The sequence below is a fragment of the Homarus americanus genome, unplaced genomic scaffold (assembly GCF_018991925.1).
Source record: "Homarus americanus isolate GMGI-L3 unplaced genomic scaffold, GMGI_Hamer_2.0 scaffold24523, whole genome shotgun sequence".
Lineage (NCBI taxonomy): Eukaryota > Metazoa > Arthropoda > Malacostraca > Decapoda > Nephropidae > Homarus > Homarus americanus.
This window is the reverse complement of record NW_024744357.1, coordinates 1,978,890-1,997,539: the sequence shown is the minus strand read 5'-3', so window position 1 is coordinate 1,997,539 and position 18,650 is coordinate 1,978,890. Positions and strand designations below refer to the sequence as shown.

At 43.7% G+C, this 18,650-nt stretch overlaps 1 protein-coding gene across 1 annotated transcript in view; it reads right to left on the bottom strand.

The window, feature by feature from the left end:
- The window catches only part of LOC121877712 (glucose transporter type 1-like), a gene marked incomplete in the record, with an annotated part of 252,013 nt that overhangs the window by 116,196 nt on the left and 117,167 nt on the right, over window positions 1–18,650 (bottom strand). The window contains 1 exon segment of the mRNA XM_042383546.1: window positions 226–246. Coding sequence (XP_042239480.1) covers window positions 226–246 — 21 coding nt within the window.

Genomic DNA, 18,650 nt, shown 5'->3' with positions numbered 1-18,650 from the left:
GGAGGAAGGAGTGGGAAGGGGGAAAGGGAAGAACACCTGCCGTACTACAAAAGTCACTGGGAATGGATGCAATATTATATTAACACAATCAAGAGATAGACCAGGGCAAGAGTACTAAGAGCATGTAGGAAGAGGGATATAATATAAATATATATATAGAGGGCGAGAGATTCAAACCTCTACGGATGAAAGAAAGAGAAAGAAGAACGAGATTAAAATACCTACCGTAGGGGAGAAAGAGGTAGCCTAAAGAAAGACATACAAGGGGGGAGAAATGAAATTAAATAACATGTAAAGAAAGGTACAATTGTGTGATAAAGAAATACGAGCGAAAATACAGACGTTTAGCGACAGATGCAGAAGTACACGAGATGATTGTATGGAACGTCATAGATAATAGAAAAATAAATAAATACACACACACGCACATAAAAACACACAGACACACAAACACAAATAATCACGTCATTAAGTCAGCTGAACACCTGTAGGGAGGAAGGCGATACACTGCAATCAGCTGTTAAATGTAAATACAGCTGATGGAAGTGAAAACAGCTGACTGACGTAAACACAGCTGATAGATGTAAACATGAGACGATGAGTGGGATGGTACGAGAAATAATTCGAGAAGTTAAAAAGAGAAAAACACTTCACGGACCAAGACGAACAAAGAGAGAAGAGAATACCTGAAACAAAGAGAAAGAGAGATTGAAAAAAAGGAGGAAAGGAAAGGGGAAGGGTGAAGAGAGGGAAGAAAAGGAAGGAGGGAAAGAGAGAGGAAATACGGAAATGAAGGACAGCGAGATAAGAAAAAGAGTGATTCTAAGAGAGAGAGAGAGATAAAAAGAAGAAATGTAATGACAGAGAGAGAGAGAGAGACACACAAACATAAAAGTACATAAAGACAGACAAAGACATAAAATCAAAGAGTATGGGTGAAACATTACAAAAATCATTTCATAAAGTAACTTGAAATAATTATGGTTCTCTTTAGCATAAACACAACAAGAAAAAATTACATATATATATATATATATATTCACAAATTCATTTTGTCTTCTTCTTTTTGGTAACTGGGGAATATCAACACTGTCCGAAAATGGTGATAAAATTTATGGGAGAAATTCAGACATTATAACAAATGGTTAAACCAAACTTGATCTTACTGTTGATGATAAGTTAAATAGGTCCTGTATAACCGCTTAGTACACACATATACACACACACACACACAAAACACACACACACACACACACACACACACACACACACACACACACACACATACAGGGATACGCGTCCACACTCTTACTGGGACACACACGTACACACTCTTACTGGGACACACACGTACACACTCTTACTGGGACACACACGACACACACGTACACACTCTTACTGGGACACACACACACACGTACATGCTCTTACTGGGACACACACGTACACACTCTTACTGGGACACACACGTACACACTCTTACTGGGACACACACGTACATGCTCTTACTGGGACACACACACACAGGACGAAGGTAGGGCTAGTTTAATTTACAAACACTGACAACAGGGAGGGATTGGGGTATTAACACTAAGCTAATTAAAGATAACTTGATAACACGTAATTAGATAAATAAGATAATCAGATATACTGGTAAATTAAACAGATAAGGTAACTTGATACCAGATAATTGGATAAATACGGGAATTGGGTAACAGGCAGAGGAAAAAATAAGCTAAACAGATGAATACGTAATTGAGGATATTAAATAACAGACTAAAAAGTAATTAAACAATATATATGGTAATTGGGCAGGAGGTAATTAGGTAAGTTAATAGGGTAATTAGTAAGAGGAAGGGATAAAAGTTGGAGAAAGAGAGAGAGAGAGAGTAAATAGAACAATTATAAACAAAACAAAAGAAACTAAACATCATGTAAACACAAACGTAAGGAAACAATAACATAAGAGGATAAAGAAAAACAAATGATTCATAGAAAACGTAATGAAAGAAAACGTAAAATTACAAGGGAAAACTAAGAAAAAAATTAAAATAAAACAAATAGAAAGAAAATATTAAATAAGGAGCATAAATAGAAAGCAATATAAAAATACAAAAATAGTTAAAAGAAAAATAAGATGAAAACAAAGTGGAAAAATAGAAAGGAGGAAACAGAAGAAGAAGACGAAGAAAGGAGAGAGGATAGCAAATCAGGGAAGAACACATAAAACGAGAAGTGGAATGGACAGAGGTGTAACGCATGATCCATACGGGATACGACACACGTAGGCAGCCGTGATACATAGACGCGTGACACATAACAGGCAAACAGGAGATATGACACACGCAGACAGTCGTGATACATGACAGAGGCGTGACATATGACAAGCTGATGAGTCATAACATTTGCAGACAAGAGTGACACATGACACAGATGAACGAAATAGGTACCACAGTGACACATGCTATCCACACAGATGAAAGACCTATGACACACACACACAAATGGTGTGACACAAAACACACACAAAGAGGAGTGACACACGATACACAGGAGTGACACATGACACACACAGGAATAATACATGGGAGGAATGACACTTGCCGCAGAGAAATGACACATGGCACACAAAGGAGTGACACTTGACACAGAGGAGTAACACATGACACAGAGGAAACACACAAGCCAGGAGTTACACTTGACATAGAGGAATGACATATGACACAGAGGAATGAATACATGACAGAGGAGTGACACATGGGAGGAATGGCACAGAGAAATGACACCCGACACAGACCACCAGCCTCAACAGTCCTTTAAGCCAACCCACCTTAACGTAACGTAATTAAATATAGTGCAACTCCACGTAACCCGACCTACTGCAACGCACAATAACCTAACTTAATAAAGAGTTACGTAAAATAACTTAAACCTATCTTATTGTCCAATAATCTAACCAAACTGAACAACAACCTAACCTTACCTAACTGTACAATAAACTAACCTAACCTTACCTAACCCAAAGTAATGTACAGTAACCTAACTTAACCCAATCAATCCTATCGTAATGTACAGAATCCTAATCTAATCCAGATTAATGTACAGTAAGCTAACCTAAGCCAAATTAATGTACAATATCCTAACCTAACTCACCCCAAGTATCTCAAGTCAGGATTTAAGATCTACCTACAAGAACGATCTACGGTTATGGATATGAATAAGCGGTCAGGAACGTTTGTAAGTAATTATACGATGTTCCTTATCTTACTATACGACCAGGATGCTGCTACTCGTATGGTTAAAGAGGGGCTAAAAACTAACGCGTATTTCTCTACCTGATAATCTACTTCCTGCTATTAATGAAAACAGGTGAGCATCAAGTCCATAATTTCATCTACCAAGACAATCGAACTCGACCAAAACGGTCAGGATAATTAACCCCATTAACCTTACTCAGTCTCTATAGTGTTCACCTCATTAGTAACTCTCAACCTCGTGTTTATTTATTGTTTCCTTTGAGTACATTTAGCTGTCAGGGTTATTGACACCGTGAAGTTGTTGAGTGAATTATCCTTGGGTGTCAACTCGACTTTAGTGATGCACTCTGGTCGAGCGTGGGATGAATGGGTCGATGGACCTTTGTGTGAAGGCTTCCTCTTAATAGTGTCGACGCTCGCTTGTTTTATAATGTACTACTACTTTGCTGTCACTCGGAATCGAGTATGACGATCATCCAGCTATGATACAATGATATGAGTTATTAAGGATGTCACCTAATAGGTTGGTGAGTTCTGATGTGACTAAAGAGGCCGATACGGGACCGGCAGGGTCGATCACAGATGTTGCACATGTGGGGGGCTACATCTAGTGGGGGAAGGGCGGCGGCAGCGTCTTTCCGGCGTTGGCGCTTGTCTGCCTCGTTGTGCAGTCGGGTTAACCCGAAAGTATTGACACCTTCTTGTGTGGTGCTCTTCCTAGCGTTACAGTGTGGAGTAATCGTCTCCCAGGTGAGGGGGTCGATTTGGCACTTTTTCAGGTTTGTTTTAAAACTATCTTTATACCTTTTCAGTTGCCCGCCAGCATTAAGTTTGCTATTCGTTAGGTGACTGTAAAGTAGCTGCTTTGGCAGTCTACTACTGTCGTCCAGGCGGGTAACGTGGCCAATCCAGCATAGTTGTTCATGGATAATGGTAGCCTCGATGCTCCTCTTCAGTTGGTGTCAGCAAGAATACTGACATTTGTTCTCTTGTCTTCCCAGCGAATACGGAGGATGGAACGTAGACTACGTTGGTGAAAGTTTTCAAGTGCCTTGAGGTGCCTCCTGTATGTGACCCATGTCTCGCTGCCATATAGTAGGGTGGGGAGGACCACTGCTCGATATACGTGTAACTTTTTAGATAATTTCAGCTCCCTACAGCTGAAGACACGGTTTCGGAGTCTGCCAAAGGCTTGAGATGCACATCTGATCCCATGCTGAATCTCTTCATTGATGTCTGCGGTGGTGGACAGGTGGGAGCCGAGATACCGAAAGTGGGTAACATTAGAGAGGGTAGTACCGTTAAGCTGGATGGATGGTGGAGGTGTGGCTGAACCAGGGGCAGGCTGAAAGAGAATCTGAGTCTTACATACATTCACCTCATGACCGAAGTGTGCGTGCGCATCTGCATAGATGTTCAGGATCTCCTGTAGGTCGCGTTCAGTGTAAGCGACAAGGGTGAGGTTATCTGTGGACTGAAGCTCAGTAATGGAAGCTGCCGACATCTTAGTTCCTGCCTGGAATCGTCTTATGTTGAAAACACCCTTCATCCGGTACTCGATGTCCACCCTGCCAGCTAGATTGGCGCTGGCACGAGTAAGGAAGGCAGCCAAGAAAATGGAAAAGAGAGTTGGTGTCAGTACACACCCTTGTTTAACCCCCGTTTGAATGGGGAAGAACTCAGACTGGGTGCCGTTGTGCAGGACACTGCCATTCTTGCCATCATAGAGTTGCCTCACAATGGCGATGAATTTTGGTGGACAGCCAAAACGGCTGAGGGTCTACCAGAGGGCTTCCCTGTTGACCGAGTCGAAGGCCTTGGTTAGGTCGATGAAAGACATGTACAAGTCACGACGCTGTTCTCTGCACTTTTCCTGTATCTGACGGGCAGCGAAGATCATGTCAGTGGTGCCACGTGATGGTCTAAAGCAGCATTGAGATTCTGGGAGGAAGTTTTCCGCCTCAGGAAGAAGTCTGTTTAGGAGGAATCGGGAGATAATTCTTTATCGCCAGTTACGGACAGCAGCAAGATCCCGCGGTAGTTGCCACAGTCTGACCGGTCTCCCTTGTTCTTATAAATATTGACGATGGAGGCGTCTTTAAGAGCTTGGGGGATTTCCTCCTTTTACCATGTATTCTCCAGGAGAGAGTGGAGACGGCTGGTAAGCAGAGGTCCTCCTGCTTTATACACCTCGGCTGGGATTCCATCAGGCCCTGAGACTTTGTTATTTTTCATCTGTTTGATGGCAGTAGCTACCTCATCCAAGGATGGAAGATAGCTGAGGTGGGTCAGCTCTGGATGCTGAGGGACCTGCTAGGTAGTCAAGACATCCACATCGGTGTTTCGGTTGAGCAATGAAAGGTAGTGCTCTTTCCAGCGCTGAAGGAGGCCTTCATCGTCTTTAATTATGGAGGTGCCGTCGGATGAGCGGAGGGGGGCTGCACCACGAGTGATTGGCCCATAAAATGTTTTAGTTGAATTGAAAAATTCGCGCATCTTGTGCTGATTTGCAAATTTTTGTGTTTCACATGCTTTATTTTTAAACCAGTCGTTCTTTAGATTGCGAAGTTCCCGCTGGGCCGCCACATTCTTCTTGCGGAAGGTATCAGCTTTGGTCTGAGACTGAGGTTTGTTCTGCCAGTCAGTTAAAGCAGCACGTTTATCATCGATGAGTACATTGATTGCCAGGTCATTTTCATCTAACAGTCCTGGAGTATTCTTTCGATCAGGCTAAGGGTCTCTCTGCAAGTTTTTGTCATGACAGTGTCGAGAATATCCCATTCGGAACTGGGATTTGGGTTGTTTGTTGCCGGGTTGTTTATCAGCCCATGTTCGAGCTGCTCTCTGAAAGCATGTGCTACCGCTGGATCCTTCAGATGCTTGAGGCGACGTGAAGTAATAGCTTGGCTCTGACGAGCCGATGATCAGTGTCACAGTGGTCTGAGCCACACATGGCTCGGGTGATAAGGACATCTCGGCGATCTCTTTCTCTGACAATGATGTAGTCAATGAGATGCCAGTGTTTGGATCGTGTGTGTTGCCACGAACCCTTGAACTTGTCGGCCTGCTTAAACAAGGTATTGGTGCTAGTGAGGTTGTGTGCTGCACACTTGCTGAGGAGGAGTAGGCCGTTGGGATTACACTTGCCTAGTCCATTTCTCCACACGTTGGGAAGATGACAACATCGAGTGGCATATGTTCAGCCACGTATCTTTATGTCGAGCTGAGGGAGGGGGGTATCCATGGTGACAATCGCATGTATGCATATTTCACACAGAAGTTGAGGAGATTACAGCACTGACAGACATGCGCAGATGTTAGTTACTGTACACATGTCGAGGGAGAGAAATGACTAACATGAGAGTGGCGGCGACGACCACAACACCGGGGAACAAGGATCTTCACTTGTTCGTCACGTAAGCCACTTGACTGTCATGTATTCAATAAGGACATCGGGAGACATTGATCAGTCTCCGACACTCAGGACTAAAGTGGTGACACACACACACAGCAGGTGACATGTCTTCAGCCAGGTAATCTATAGACGACACTAATACATATTTCTTGAATGCAAAATGATACAGTCAGTACTGTAATATTTGTGGCAACATCTACGTTCCTATGGTTAATGCTGCATCTTTCGAATGCCTTTATTTCAGACGTAGGGTTTCTCGATGGTGACATTTGACAACAGTGGTTCATCACCCGTAGATACTTTTGTTCATACATATTGAATTTATCGTCACTTTTACTGTTACAAAGTTTCTACTTCGATTATTGAGACAGAATTGTAAAGTCATCGTACATATCATTAATTCGTTGTGTTGACACTGACCACGAAGAGTTGTGGGCGACGCTACACGACGCAATGTACAGTACGTCAGACACTAACAGACTCACAAAAGTTCCTGAATGACACTAACTCCTTACTGGCGTTCTTCAGGTCCAGCCTGGAGCGCCACCACTATCACTAATTTGTAGAGCCTCACGCACGGCCGCCAGGAGCACGGTGAGCGTCCTGAAGCACCGGGTCATCCCTCTCAGTAAAGACATAAACAATATCATATTGGAGTGGGTGATGTTGAGGAGGAGGAGGAGCGTGGCGGTCATGATGATTGAGGGGAGCATGCACGGAGAACTGGGATATATTCTGCCGCCTCCATGGATACTATTATGCAAAGAAAACAATGAATGTGTTCGCCCAGACAAGATCGATTTATGATGAGGCACTACCAGCTGATATTTCCAAGAAGGGACACCACTGAGGGCTATTTTCAGGCCAGCTCCTACCATCCAGGCTCTACACTCAACATCAGTCACCTACCAACGGGTCCAAGTGAGCCATAACATGTACAGTGTTGGTAAATTACCAAGACCAAGATTGCTAAACCAAATACTGTACACCTAATCTAACGACACGAACAAACAAAATTACCTTAAAATCATTAACACGAACCCAGTCATATTTGGTTTCTTTGTGTTAACCCAAACTTTAAATGATCGGCAGCCCTGTTGTTTATATATATCCAAAATAACGTCTTGTAAGTGAAGACGGCGGTGGTAATTGTGGGTTGTGAGGGGGCGAGTCTGATGTACAGTAAGGTCACTGCTGAAACCTCCCAGCATCATCTTGTACTTCAAGTAAGAGCCAAGTTCCTCCTCACAGCAACTGTCTAGACTCTAGACTCTCGAGTCAGGGGGATCATATTCCATGCTGCAGGTCACAGCAGGCTGGTGGTGGCCTACTGTATTCATCTGGTGCAGTTCGGTGAAACTTGAAAAACTAAAAATCTTGTGTATTTCTTCTTACAAAAACTACACTTATGCGTTGTTTTTTGTTTTTTTTTGCAGAGATTAAGGCTTTAACCGGGAAGCCTAAAAATAGGCTTCTGGTTCATTTAGACGGTGACCCTTACCTTTAACGCTTCAGCAGGTCGGCCGCGGCCCCCGCTGTCGCAGATAAAAGCTAAACATCACTAAATATGTCTGGTTTTGGCAGAAAGGAGGAAGTTTAGCGAACCTTAATTCTTGCAAGAATCGAAGTTCAGGGATGGGTTGTTCTAATTTCCTGTAGCGTGCAAACGTACACGGAGGTAGTGTCTTGTTTGCTGCCAGATGTAGAGTAATCTGGCGAGATGGCGGGTAAACATTATCAGTTTTAGGTGAAAGAATTTTGTCGAATTTCATTAAATAAATATTAATAAAAACCGAAAGACTGTCGTTTGTTATTCGTCCTCCAGGAGTTCCAGTTATACTCCACCCTTCATGAGTTCCTCCACATGAGGGTCGGGGGGGGGGGGGCTGTTGACAGGCGGGAGGGGAGCGTCACCTGCCTTCTTTTCCACCTGTCACCACACTTTTTATGCATCTTCCTCCCCTCCTCATCTTTCCCACTGCTTATTTTTCCCTCCTTCCTTCTCTGATGCAACCTCCTACAGGGTAGTGATGATAGATCTTTACCACCTACTGTCCACCATTCTGTTTCGTCGAGGTAATGCGACGAGTCTAATCATTATTGTTGCACAAAAAATCACAGAACTGACTACATGATTTCTCACGTACCAACATCTATAATCGGAAGACGTTTTTCACTGTTCAGTGTGCTGCTGACTTCATACTTTACTTTCTTGCACTTCTTCAACGGTGTTCCTCGAGTACATCAGCTTTAGAACACATCTTCACTAGTGTGTGTATACAGACCACATAGTAGGCAAGAGGTTATATGTTGGCTTACTGGCCAGACGGTGTAGTAAGGTGATAAGTTGTGCAGGACCTACTTGAAAAAAAAACCTGATCACACAAACGAACAATTTGCTAAATTAAAAAAAAAAAATAGAGGATATTAACATCTACTGCTGTGCCCTATTTGTTTACAAATCTGTCAATCACTTGCTTGAAAACAATTATTTCCAGTTCCGGAATAATCAGAGATACAACTTAAGGCACCCAGAGCTACTAAGACCACCCCATGCACTCCTCTCAGTCCCAGACCTCCGTAAAATATCACGGTGTGAAGATGTGGAACAACTTACCCCCACCCACCCGAGCAAAGACTACGCTCCCTTCCTTTAAATCATCTCTTAAAAAATATCTATTGTCTAATATTAATATTTTTTTTGTAATATCTATTTTATATACCTGCTTTTATTGTACTGATATCCCAGATGATACTAAATGTTACATAATGCTTCCTTTGTACACCCATTAAAATTATTCGGCATATTGTATCACGCCGTAAGGGTGCCGAATAATTTTTTAGTGGGTGTACAATGTACATGTATGTATCGTGCATGTATACATGTGTGTGTGTGTGTGTGTGTACAAGTAACTAATATTCGGCACCCTTACGGCGTGATACAATATGACACGGGTGCCTCAGACATGTTAATGTTGTTATTATTATCCACTCTGTATCTGTGTTCTTCTGGCTAAATAAACTGTTTCAGTATCAATATCAATATCAGGAAGGGGGCGACGGTACACTTCGTGGACCACACAGTGTGGGCCGCCAATTACATCCATCACTGCCGCTGGTGACAACAACCTTGACCTAGTTTACCCACCCCGCGCCACGCACCCTCCCTTCTCCCCACCACGCAATATCCTACACCGCTAAACACAAAAGTCAATAAACATTTCCCACAACACGAAACGTGTGCTCTAAAACCAGATCTAACTAGTCAAGAGAAATTTAACATCACACACGCCTAAGTTAGTAAAAGGCTCAGTACAAGCTGGCAGAAAGGCTGACATTAGCGGCCATGAACCTAGACGATTTATGCCTCAGTAAATCCTTTAGACTCTTCTGGTATCAGGTGTTTAAAATCCTGAATGACGAGCAGCTCACACACCTCCTACCACCTGAAGTAACTAAATCTGATATTTGCTTGCCTTGGGTTTGTTTATATATTAAGCTGAAATTCCAATCGTAAAATTTCACGACTTTATATCTGTTCTCAACTGAAACTTCTAAATAAACCCAAGATGCATTAATCCTTTAACATCGACGAACCTAACTTAACCAACTTTACCAACCTTTATCCATAACTGATCAAACATTATCATTTTCACCAAATCATTAACCTAACCAAATCAACAACCAAACTATCAGACTGCAACCGTAACGTCATCAACCATCATCCTTTCAATGAGTTAGGTAATTAAGGTTAATGATATATAAGTTTGGGGTCTACTATCAAGTTACAGTTAGATGCATTCAGAATAATTCAATAGGCTACTGAATACAGGAGAAGTTATACAACATTATACAAGAAGCTACAAAATTTTCTCCACTGTATTTCTCCGTCACACTGTACCAAACGACCCCCAAGTACCATCGTAAATTTCGTCATCCCAGGAAGAGAGGAACATACACCAAACTACGATAACACAGAGGTAGTACTCACAGTAACATGGTCAGGATGTAGGTTATGATTAACACACACACACACACACACACGAGGGCAAAGGTGTTACAACAACCTAGTAACATAAGACAGGACAATACGGCCAAGCAGGAATGCATCACAGCACAACACATTAAAACAGCACTACACTACAGCATGAAGCAACAGTAACCAGAACACGGCGCAAGGAATACCCATCTCTCAGACAGTCAGGGGGCAACCTACCACTAATTTTCTTCTACAAAAATAAACAATGAATTTACGTTGAAAGACCAATAAGAATATTAACTATAATAAGCATCATACTCAAGAATAATCGAATAAATTCCTACACGTAGAACAAAGACGAGATAGAGTTACGAAAAGCGGATAATTATATGGTACAGGGAAAGTAAGTTGACATTAGGCGAGGCGGGGCGAAGAGTGTTGACGATATGGCGTAGCAGCGATAGAGTAACTCACATGTTTGACAGCAGTACGATAAATAACGATAAATACAGATGTCGACGATAAATTTACACAATATATATGTGTAGACTGTATATACGTGCGCAAAAAAGAAGTAATAAACAGTTGATAGACAGAAAGGTAGAAGAAATAGAGGAACGACAAAAAATAAGATGAATTACGTAAACAAATGAAAGAATGAGGAAAGAATGTAAAGTGGAGAATGAAATGGCGGCAGGAGTGACACAGCAGACCAGTCACAATTAACAGTCACACAGGAGATAGTACACCAAATAGACAGTCACAGGAAACCATGGACAGTAGACATTGACAGTAGACCATGGAGAGAACACTGACAGTGGGTTGAAGAGGACAGTAATCAGAATAAGGTAAACGACAGTGACCAGAAGATGGAAAACGCCAGTAGCCAAAAGAAAGTAGATGACAGTAACCAGAAGAGGAGGTTACAACACAAAAATACATAGAAAATGGTACAGGGTGACACAGGTTCAGGGTGACACAGGTACAGGGTGACACAGGTACAGGGTGACACAGGTATACGGTGACACAGGTACAGGGTGACACAGGTATACGGTGACACAGGTATACGGTGACACAGGTATACGGTGACAGGTACAGGGTGACACAGGTACAAGGTGACACAGGTAGAGGGTGACACAGGTACAGGGTGACACAGGTACAGGGTGACACAAGAGGGTCAGGGTGACAAATGAACAGGGTGACACAGGTATACGGTGACAGGTACAGGGTGACACAAGTACAGGGTGAGACAGGGTGACAAATGAGGGTGACACAGGTACAGGTAACACAGGTACAGGGTGACACAGGTACAGGTGACACAGGTGGGGTGACACAGGTACAGGTAACACAGGCAAGGTACAGGGTTACAGGTACACAGGTACAGGGGGACACACAGGTACAGGGTACACAGGTACAGGGTGACACACAGGTGACACAGGTACAGGGGTACACAGGTACAGGGTGACACAGGTACAGGGTGACACACAGGGTGGGAACGGTGACACAGGTACAGGGGTGACACAGGTACAGGGGTGACACAGGTATACGGTGACACAGGTATACGGTGACAGGTACAGGTATACAGGGTGACACAGGTGACAAATACAGGGTGACAGGTACAGGGTGACACAGGTATACGGTGACAGGTACAGGGGTGTACAGGGGTGACAGGGTACAGGGTGACACAGGTATAACAGGGTGACACAAGTACAGGGTGACACAAGAGGTCAGGGTGACAAATGTACAGGGTGACACAGAGACAAGAACAGGGTGACACAGGGGTGACACAGGTACAAGGTGACACAGGGGTGAGGGTGACACAGGTACAGGGTGACACAGGTAGGGTGACACAAGAGGGTCAGGGTGACAAATGAACAGGGTGACAGGTACAGGGTGACACAAGTACAGGGTGACAGGAGGGTGACACAGGTACAGGGTGACACAGGTACAGGGTGACAGGTACAGGGTACAGGGGTGACAAATGAACAGGGTGACACAGATACAGGGTGACACAGGTACAGGGTGACACAGGTGACACAGGGTGACACACAGGGTACAGGGTGACACAGGTACAGGGTGACACAGGGTGACACAAGGGTAACACAAGAGGTCAGGGTGACAAATAGGTACAGGTGGTGACACAAGTACAGGGTAACACAGGACAAATGAACAGGGTGACACACGTACAGGTGACACAGGTACAGGTGTGACACAAGTACAGGTGACACAAGAGGTCAGGGTGACAAATGAACAGGGTGACACACGTACAGGGTGACACAGGTACAGGGGTGACACAGGTACAGGGTGACACAGGTACAGGGTGACACAAGAGGGTCAGGGTGACAAATGAACAGGGTGACACAGGTACAGGGCGACACAAGGTACAGGGTGACACAGTACAGGTACAGGGTGACACAGGGTCAGGGGTGACAAATGAACAGGGTGACACAGATACAGGGTGACACAGGTACAGGTACAGGGTGACAGGTACAGGGTGACACAGGTACAGGGTGACACAGGTGACACAGGGTGACACAGGTACAGGGGTACAGGATGACACAAGAGGGTCAGGGGTGACAAATGAACAGGGTGACACAGGTACAGGGTGACACAAGTACAGGGTGACACAAGAGGGTCAGTGGTGACAGGTACAGGTGACACAGGTACAGGGGTGACACAGGTACAGGGTGACACACAAATGAACAGGGTGACACAGATACAGGGTGACAGGGTGACACAGGTACAGGGTGACACAGGTACAGGGGTGACACAAGAGGGTCAGGGTGACAAATGAACAGGGTGACACAGATACAGGGTGACACAGGTACAGGGTGACACAGATACAGGGTGACACAGGTACAGGGTGACACAGGTACAGGGGTGACACAAGTATAGGGTAACACAAGAGGGTCAGGGTGACAAATAGGGTGACACACACAGGGTACACAGGTACAGGGTGACACAAGTACAGGGTAACACAAGAGGGTCAGGGTGACAAATGAACAGGGTGACACACGCAGGGGTAACACAGGTACAGGGTGACACAGGTACAGGGTGACACAAGTACAGGGTAACACAAGAGGGTCAGGGTGACAAATGAACAGGGTGACACACGTACAGGGTGACACAGGTACAGGGTGACACAAGTACAGGGTAACACAAGAGGGTCAGGGTGACAAATGAACAGGGTGACACACGTACAGGGTGACACAGGTACAGGGGTGGTACAGGTACAGGGTGACACAGGTACAGGGTGACACAAGAGGGTCAGGTGACAAATGAACAGGGTGACACAGGTACAGGGTGTGACACAGGTACAGGGTGACACAGGGTACAGGTGAGGGTGACACGTACAGGGTGACACAGGTACAGGGTACAGGGTGGTACAGGGTGACACAAGAGGTCAGGTGACAAATGTACAGGGGAGTACAGGGTGACACAAGAGGTCAAGGGTGACAAATGAACAGGGTGACACAGGTACAGGGTGACACAAGAGATGGTACAGGTGACACAAGAGGTACAGGGTGACACAGGTACAGGGTGACACAAGAGATGGTACAGGGTGACACAAGAGGTGGGGGTGACACAAGAGATGGTACAGGGTGACACAAGAGGTACAGGGTGACAAGAGATGGTACAGGGTGACACAAGAGGTACAGGGTGACACAAGAGATGGTACAGGGTGACACAAGAGGTACAATAGGGTGACATAACAAGAACGGTGTGGGGGGGGGTTTGAAGGGCGCTCCAAATATCTTGACCTTTGCAGCGTCACAAACAAGACTGACACACTCTTTCTGTCAGTCTTAGTCTTACGTCACAGTCTTAGTCTTACGTCACAGTCTTCGTCTTACGTCACAGTCTTAATCTTACGTCACAGTCTAAGTCTTAGTCTTACGTCACAGTCTTTGACTTACGTCATAGTTTTTGTCTTACGTCACAGTCTTATTATTACGTCACATTCAAGCAGGGTTACGTCACAGTCTTTGTCTTACGTTGAAAGGTTATAGTCACAGTCTTACGTCACTATAGTCACACGTCACTATAGTCACAGTCTTACGTCACGGTACGTCTAGTCATGTCACTTATAAGTCTTACGTCACAGTGAAAGGTTATAGTCACAGTCTTACGTCACAGTGAAAGGTTATAGTCACAGTCTTACGTCACAGACGTCACAGTGAAGGTTATAGTCACAGTCTTACGTCACAGTGAAGGTTATAGTCACGGTCTTACGTCACAGTGAAAGGTTATAGTCACAGTCTTACGTCACAGTGAAAGGTTATAGTCACAGTCTTACGTCACAGTGAAAGGTTATAGTCACAGTCTTACGTCACAGTGAAAGGTTATAGTCACAGCCTTACGTCACAGTGAAAGGTTATAGTCACAGTCTTACGTCACAGTGAAAGGTTATAGTCACAGTCTTACGTCACAGTGAAAGGTTATAGTCACAGTCTTACGTCACAGTGAAAGGTTATAGTCACAGTCTTACGTCACAGTGAAAGGTTATAGTCACAGTCTTACGTCACAGTGAAAGGTTAGTGTCAGAGGTTACAGTGGGAAGTTGCAGTGGAAAGTTACAAAGGAAAGTTACAATGGGAGGTTACAAAGAGGTTACAATGGGAGGTTACAAAGAGGTTACAATGAGAGGTTACAATGGGAGGTTACAATGGGAGGTTACAAAGAGGTTACAATAGGAGGTTACAATGGGAGGTTACAATGAGACGTTATAATGAGTTTACAATGGGAGGTTACAATGGGAGGTTACAAAGAGGTTACAATGGGAGGTTACAATGAGACGTTACAATGAAAGTTTACAAAGAGGTTACAATGAGAGGTTACAATGGGAGGTCACAATGGGAGGTTACAATGAGAGGTTACACTGGGAGGTCACAATGAGAGGTTACAATGGGAGGTTACAATGGGAGGTTACAATGGGAGGTTATTTTTTACAGAGGTGATGAAGTGTGTCAGTCACCAGGTAAACACACACAACACCAACACGTCACACAGATGTTCAAGAGATGAGAATAATGCAATCCAGACAAACGTGTTAGTCGCATACACAAGATACAAAAACACACACGCGTACACACGTTGGTATACACATACACACAAAAGTACACGTGTGTCGGTACTTATACCTGAGCTGGCGTCCATCACTCACCTGGAAAGAAAAGAAAGAATTTTTTTTAATTAAACACATAACATTATTTTGTCCATTGTTAAATTTTACATTATTTTGGACGAGGTTATATCTAACATAATTTGGGAGTGGTTAAATCTAGAGTTGTTTCTGAAGTGGTTAAATCTAACATTACTTTCGACATGGTTAAATCTATATACTTGGGAAACAAATTAAGATAAATCCAATCTATGGGTGTTTTGATCCTGATAAAATATACGTATAATTGATTCTACAAACAAATTCCAATATATCTGTCCAGGAAATGTTTACATGTAATAAAGATCAACAAGTTTACGAACGAAAGAAAATGTCGTGGTACAGTATTACTCTTTGTTATGATGGCGTGAGAAAAGTTTTAAAAAGGTAATTAACCGCTCAAATATAATCACTTGTAAGAGAGGTTTACCCTTAAGAATATTTCTACCTTATGTGATCAAAATAAATTAGATACACATATATGTATAACAATTTACAGCCTAAACGTACATTTTTACTCCAGTAGCTCTTGTTACATATTTTCTCGAACCTAACAACAATATACATTTAACTATTTGTTCATTTTACCGCACATACTTCGCCTTGAATGATTGCCCAGTGAAAGTGAATAAAAAACACCAATATGTCTCCTGTAATAACACTCACAGCGACCTTGGCGAGGTGCTCATAGAATGAACCACAATCCTGCGCCTTGAATGATTTGAAAGTTCACCAATATAATTCCTTGGCGACGCATCCGCACGCACGCACGCACGCACACACACAATTAGTTAACATTTATTAGCGAGGTCTGAGTTTCACTTCACTGAGGTCACATGAAGTCTATTCCTCGTAAGTGAAGGAGAGGGAAGGCAGGTAACTGGCTGACTTAAATCTTCAACAATCTTAGATCTTAAGTAACGAGAAATATTCATGGTGGGAACCTTTGAGGACCGGGATCTGGGTCAGTGTTCATGCATAATAACACGCCACGCCAATTCGCCAATTTTTTCTTTTACGAGCGATCGGTATTATTCTTGAAGCTGTGCACCTGAAACACTACGCTGAGAGGCCGCGTTCACTGAGGCTGTATGAGGCCGCGTTGACATGAGGCTGTATGAGGCCGCGTTGACATGAGGCTGTGTGAGGCCGTATTTACACGAGGCTGTACCGTACAGTAAACAAAAATACGAACACCATTTTTAAATTCACCTGGAAATAAAAAAAAAGTGCTAGGAACGGTTCACCAAACGACCATTTATCAATACCGCTATAACTTATGAGCAACAGCTGAACTGGTAATGTTATGTTATGTTAAATTGAATTAAATTGAGTAACACAAGGTTAGGTTAGGTTGGGTTGGGTTAGGTTAGGTTAGGTTAGGTTGGGTTAGGTTTAGCTACGCCAGTGGGAAATGTTCTCCATCAAAACAACCTCTCTCTCTCTCTCTCTCTCTCTCTCTCTCACACAGGAAGAAGGGCAAATAACTATTGAATATCAGCCAGTCAACCAAATCCATATTTATGACCGGACTAGACCGACCCCTCGCTGTCCACCTCTCGCGTTATACATCCTGGGCTCAAGCTAGGCTCACTCTTGACTCACGGGCACACTTTTGGCTCACCCCTGGTTTAATCTTGGCTCACTGGCTCATCCTTGGCTTATTTTCGGCTCACTCACACAACCTTGGCTCACTCTCGGCTCACTCACACAATCTTAGCTCACTCTCGGCTCACGCACACAATCTTGGCTCACTCTTGGTTCACTGATACACTCTTGGCTCATTCTCAGGTCACTAACTCACCCTTGGCTCACTCTCGCTCACTGACACAATCTTAGCTCACCTCGGCTCACTGACATCCTTGGATTAGTCTTGGCTCACTCTTGGTTCACTGAATCACCCTTGGCTCACTCTCGGCTCACTGACACACTTTATAGGTTCAGTGGTTCACCCTTGGCTCACTGACTCACCCTTGGGTCACTCTCGGCTCACTGACACACTTCATTGGTTCAGTGGCTCACTCTTGGCTCACTCTTGGCTCACCCTTGGCTCACTTTCAGCTCACTGACACTTTATTGGTTCAGTGGCTCACCCTTGGCTTATTTGATCACACTAGTCTCACTCTTGGCGGATCACCAAAATCAACCAATCACAAGCAACTCGGATTACAAGAATTAACCAATCACAAGCAACTAAGACTACAAGAATCAACCAATCAGACACAAGATACAATAATCACAGCTCAGAATCAACGGGAGGGCGAGAAGTGTGTGTGTGTGTGTGTGTGTGTGTTGCCAGACGACCTTAGTCACTGATCAGGTTTGTGGTCATTCTGAATAATATCTTCCGTAAGTCAGCAAAGAATACACCCGCCACTTGTCCGGGCAGACTGATAAACACTGGACAAAATTCGACTATAATTGTGTCCAGTATAAGATTAATGGTGATATTTTTATTCTTCTTTTATTTTATTAATTAGGAGAATAGTGGAGATCTGAACATGACAACGGTTTACAGTTATCTTTTGAGAATTCGAGTCTCATGTTAAAAGGAAGGCGAGAATGGTGACTTATATACTTTATTTATATGATACGTTTTCCTTTTCAGAAATACAATAAAATAAATTCGCCAACATGTTCCAGCTAATATATGACAAGTAAAGAAAAAAATAAACGTACAGTCTTAATTCGTTGCGTTATGTGTTGTTGGGAGGAGAATAGTGTAGCGAGTTCAGCCGTTGACGACCGCCCACCAGCCCGCTCAACACTTGGCACACCCGCCAAAAATCTAAACCAGATTTTCTCAAAGATTCGTACGTTAAAGTTTTTATTTTCTTA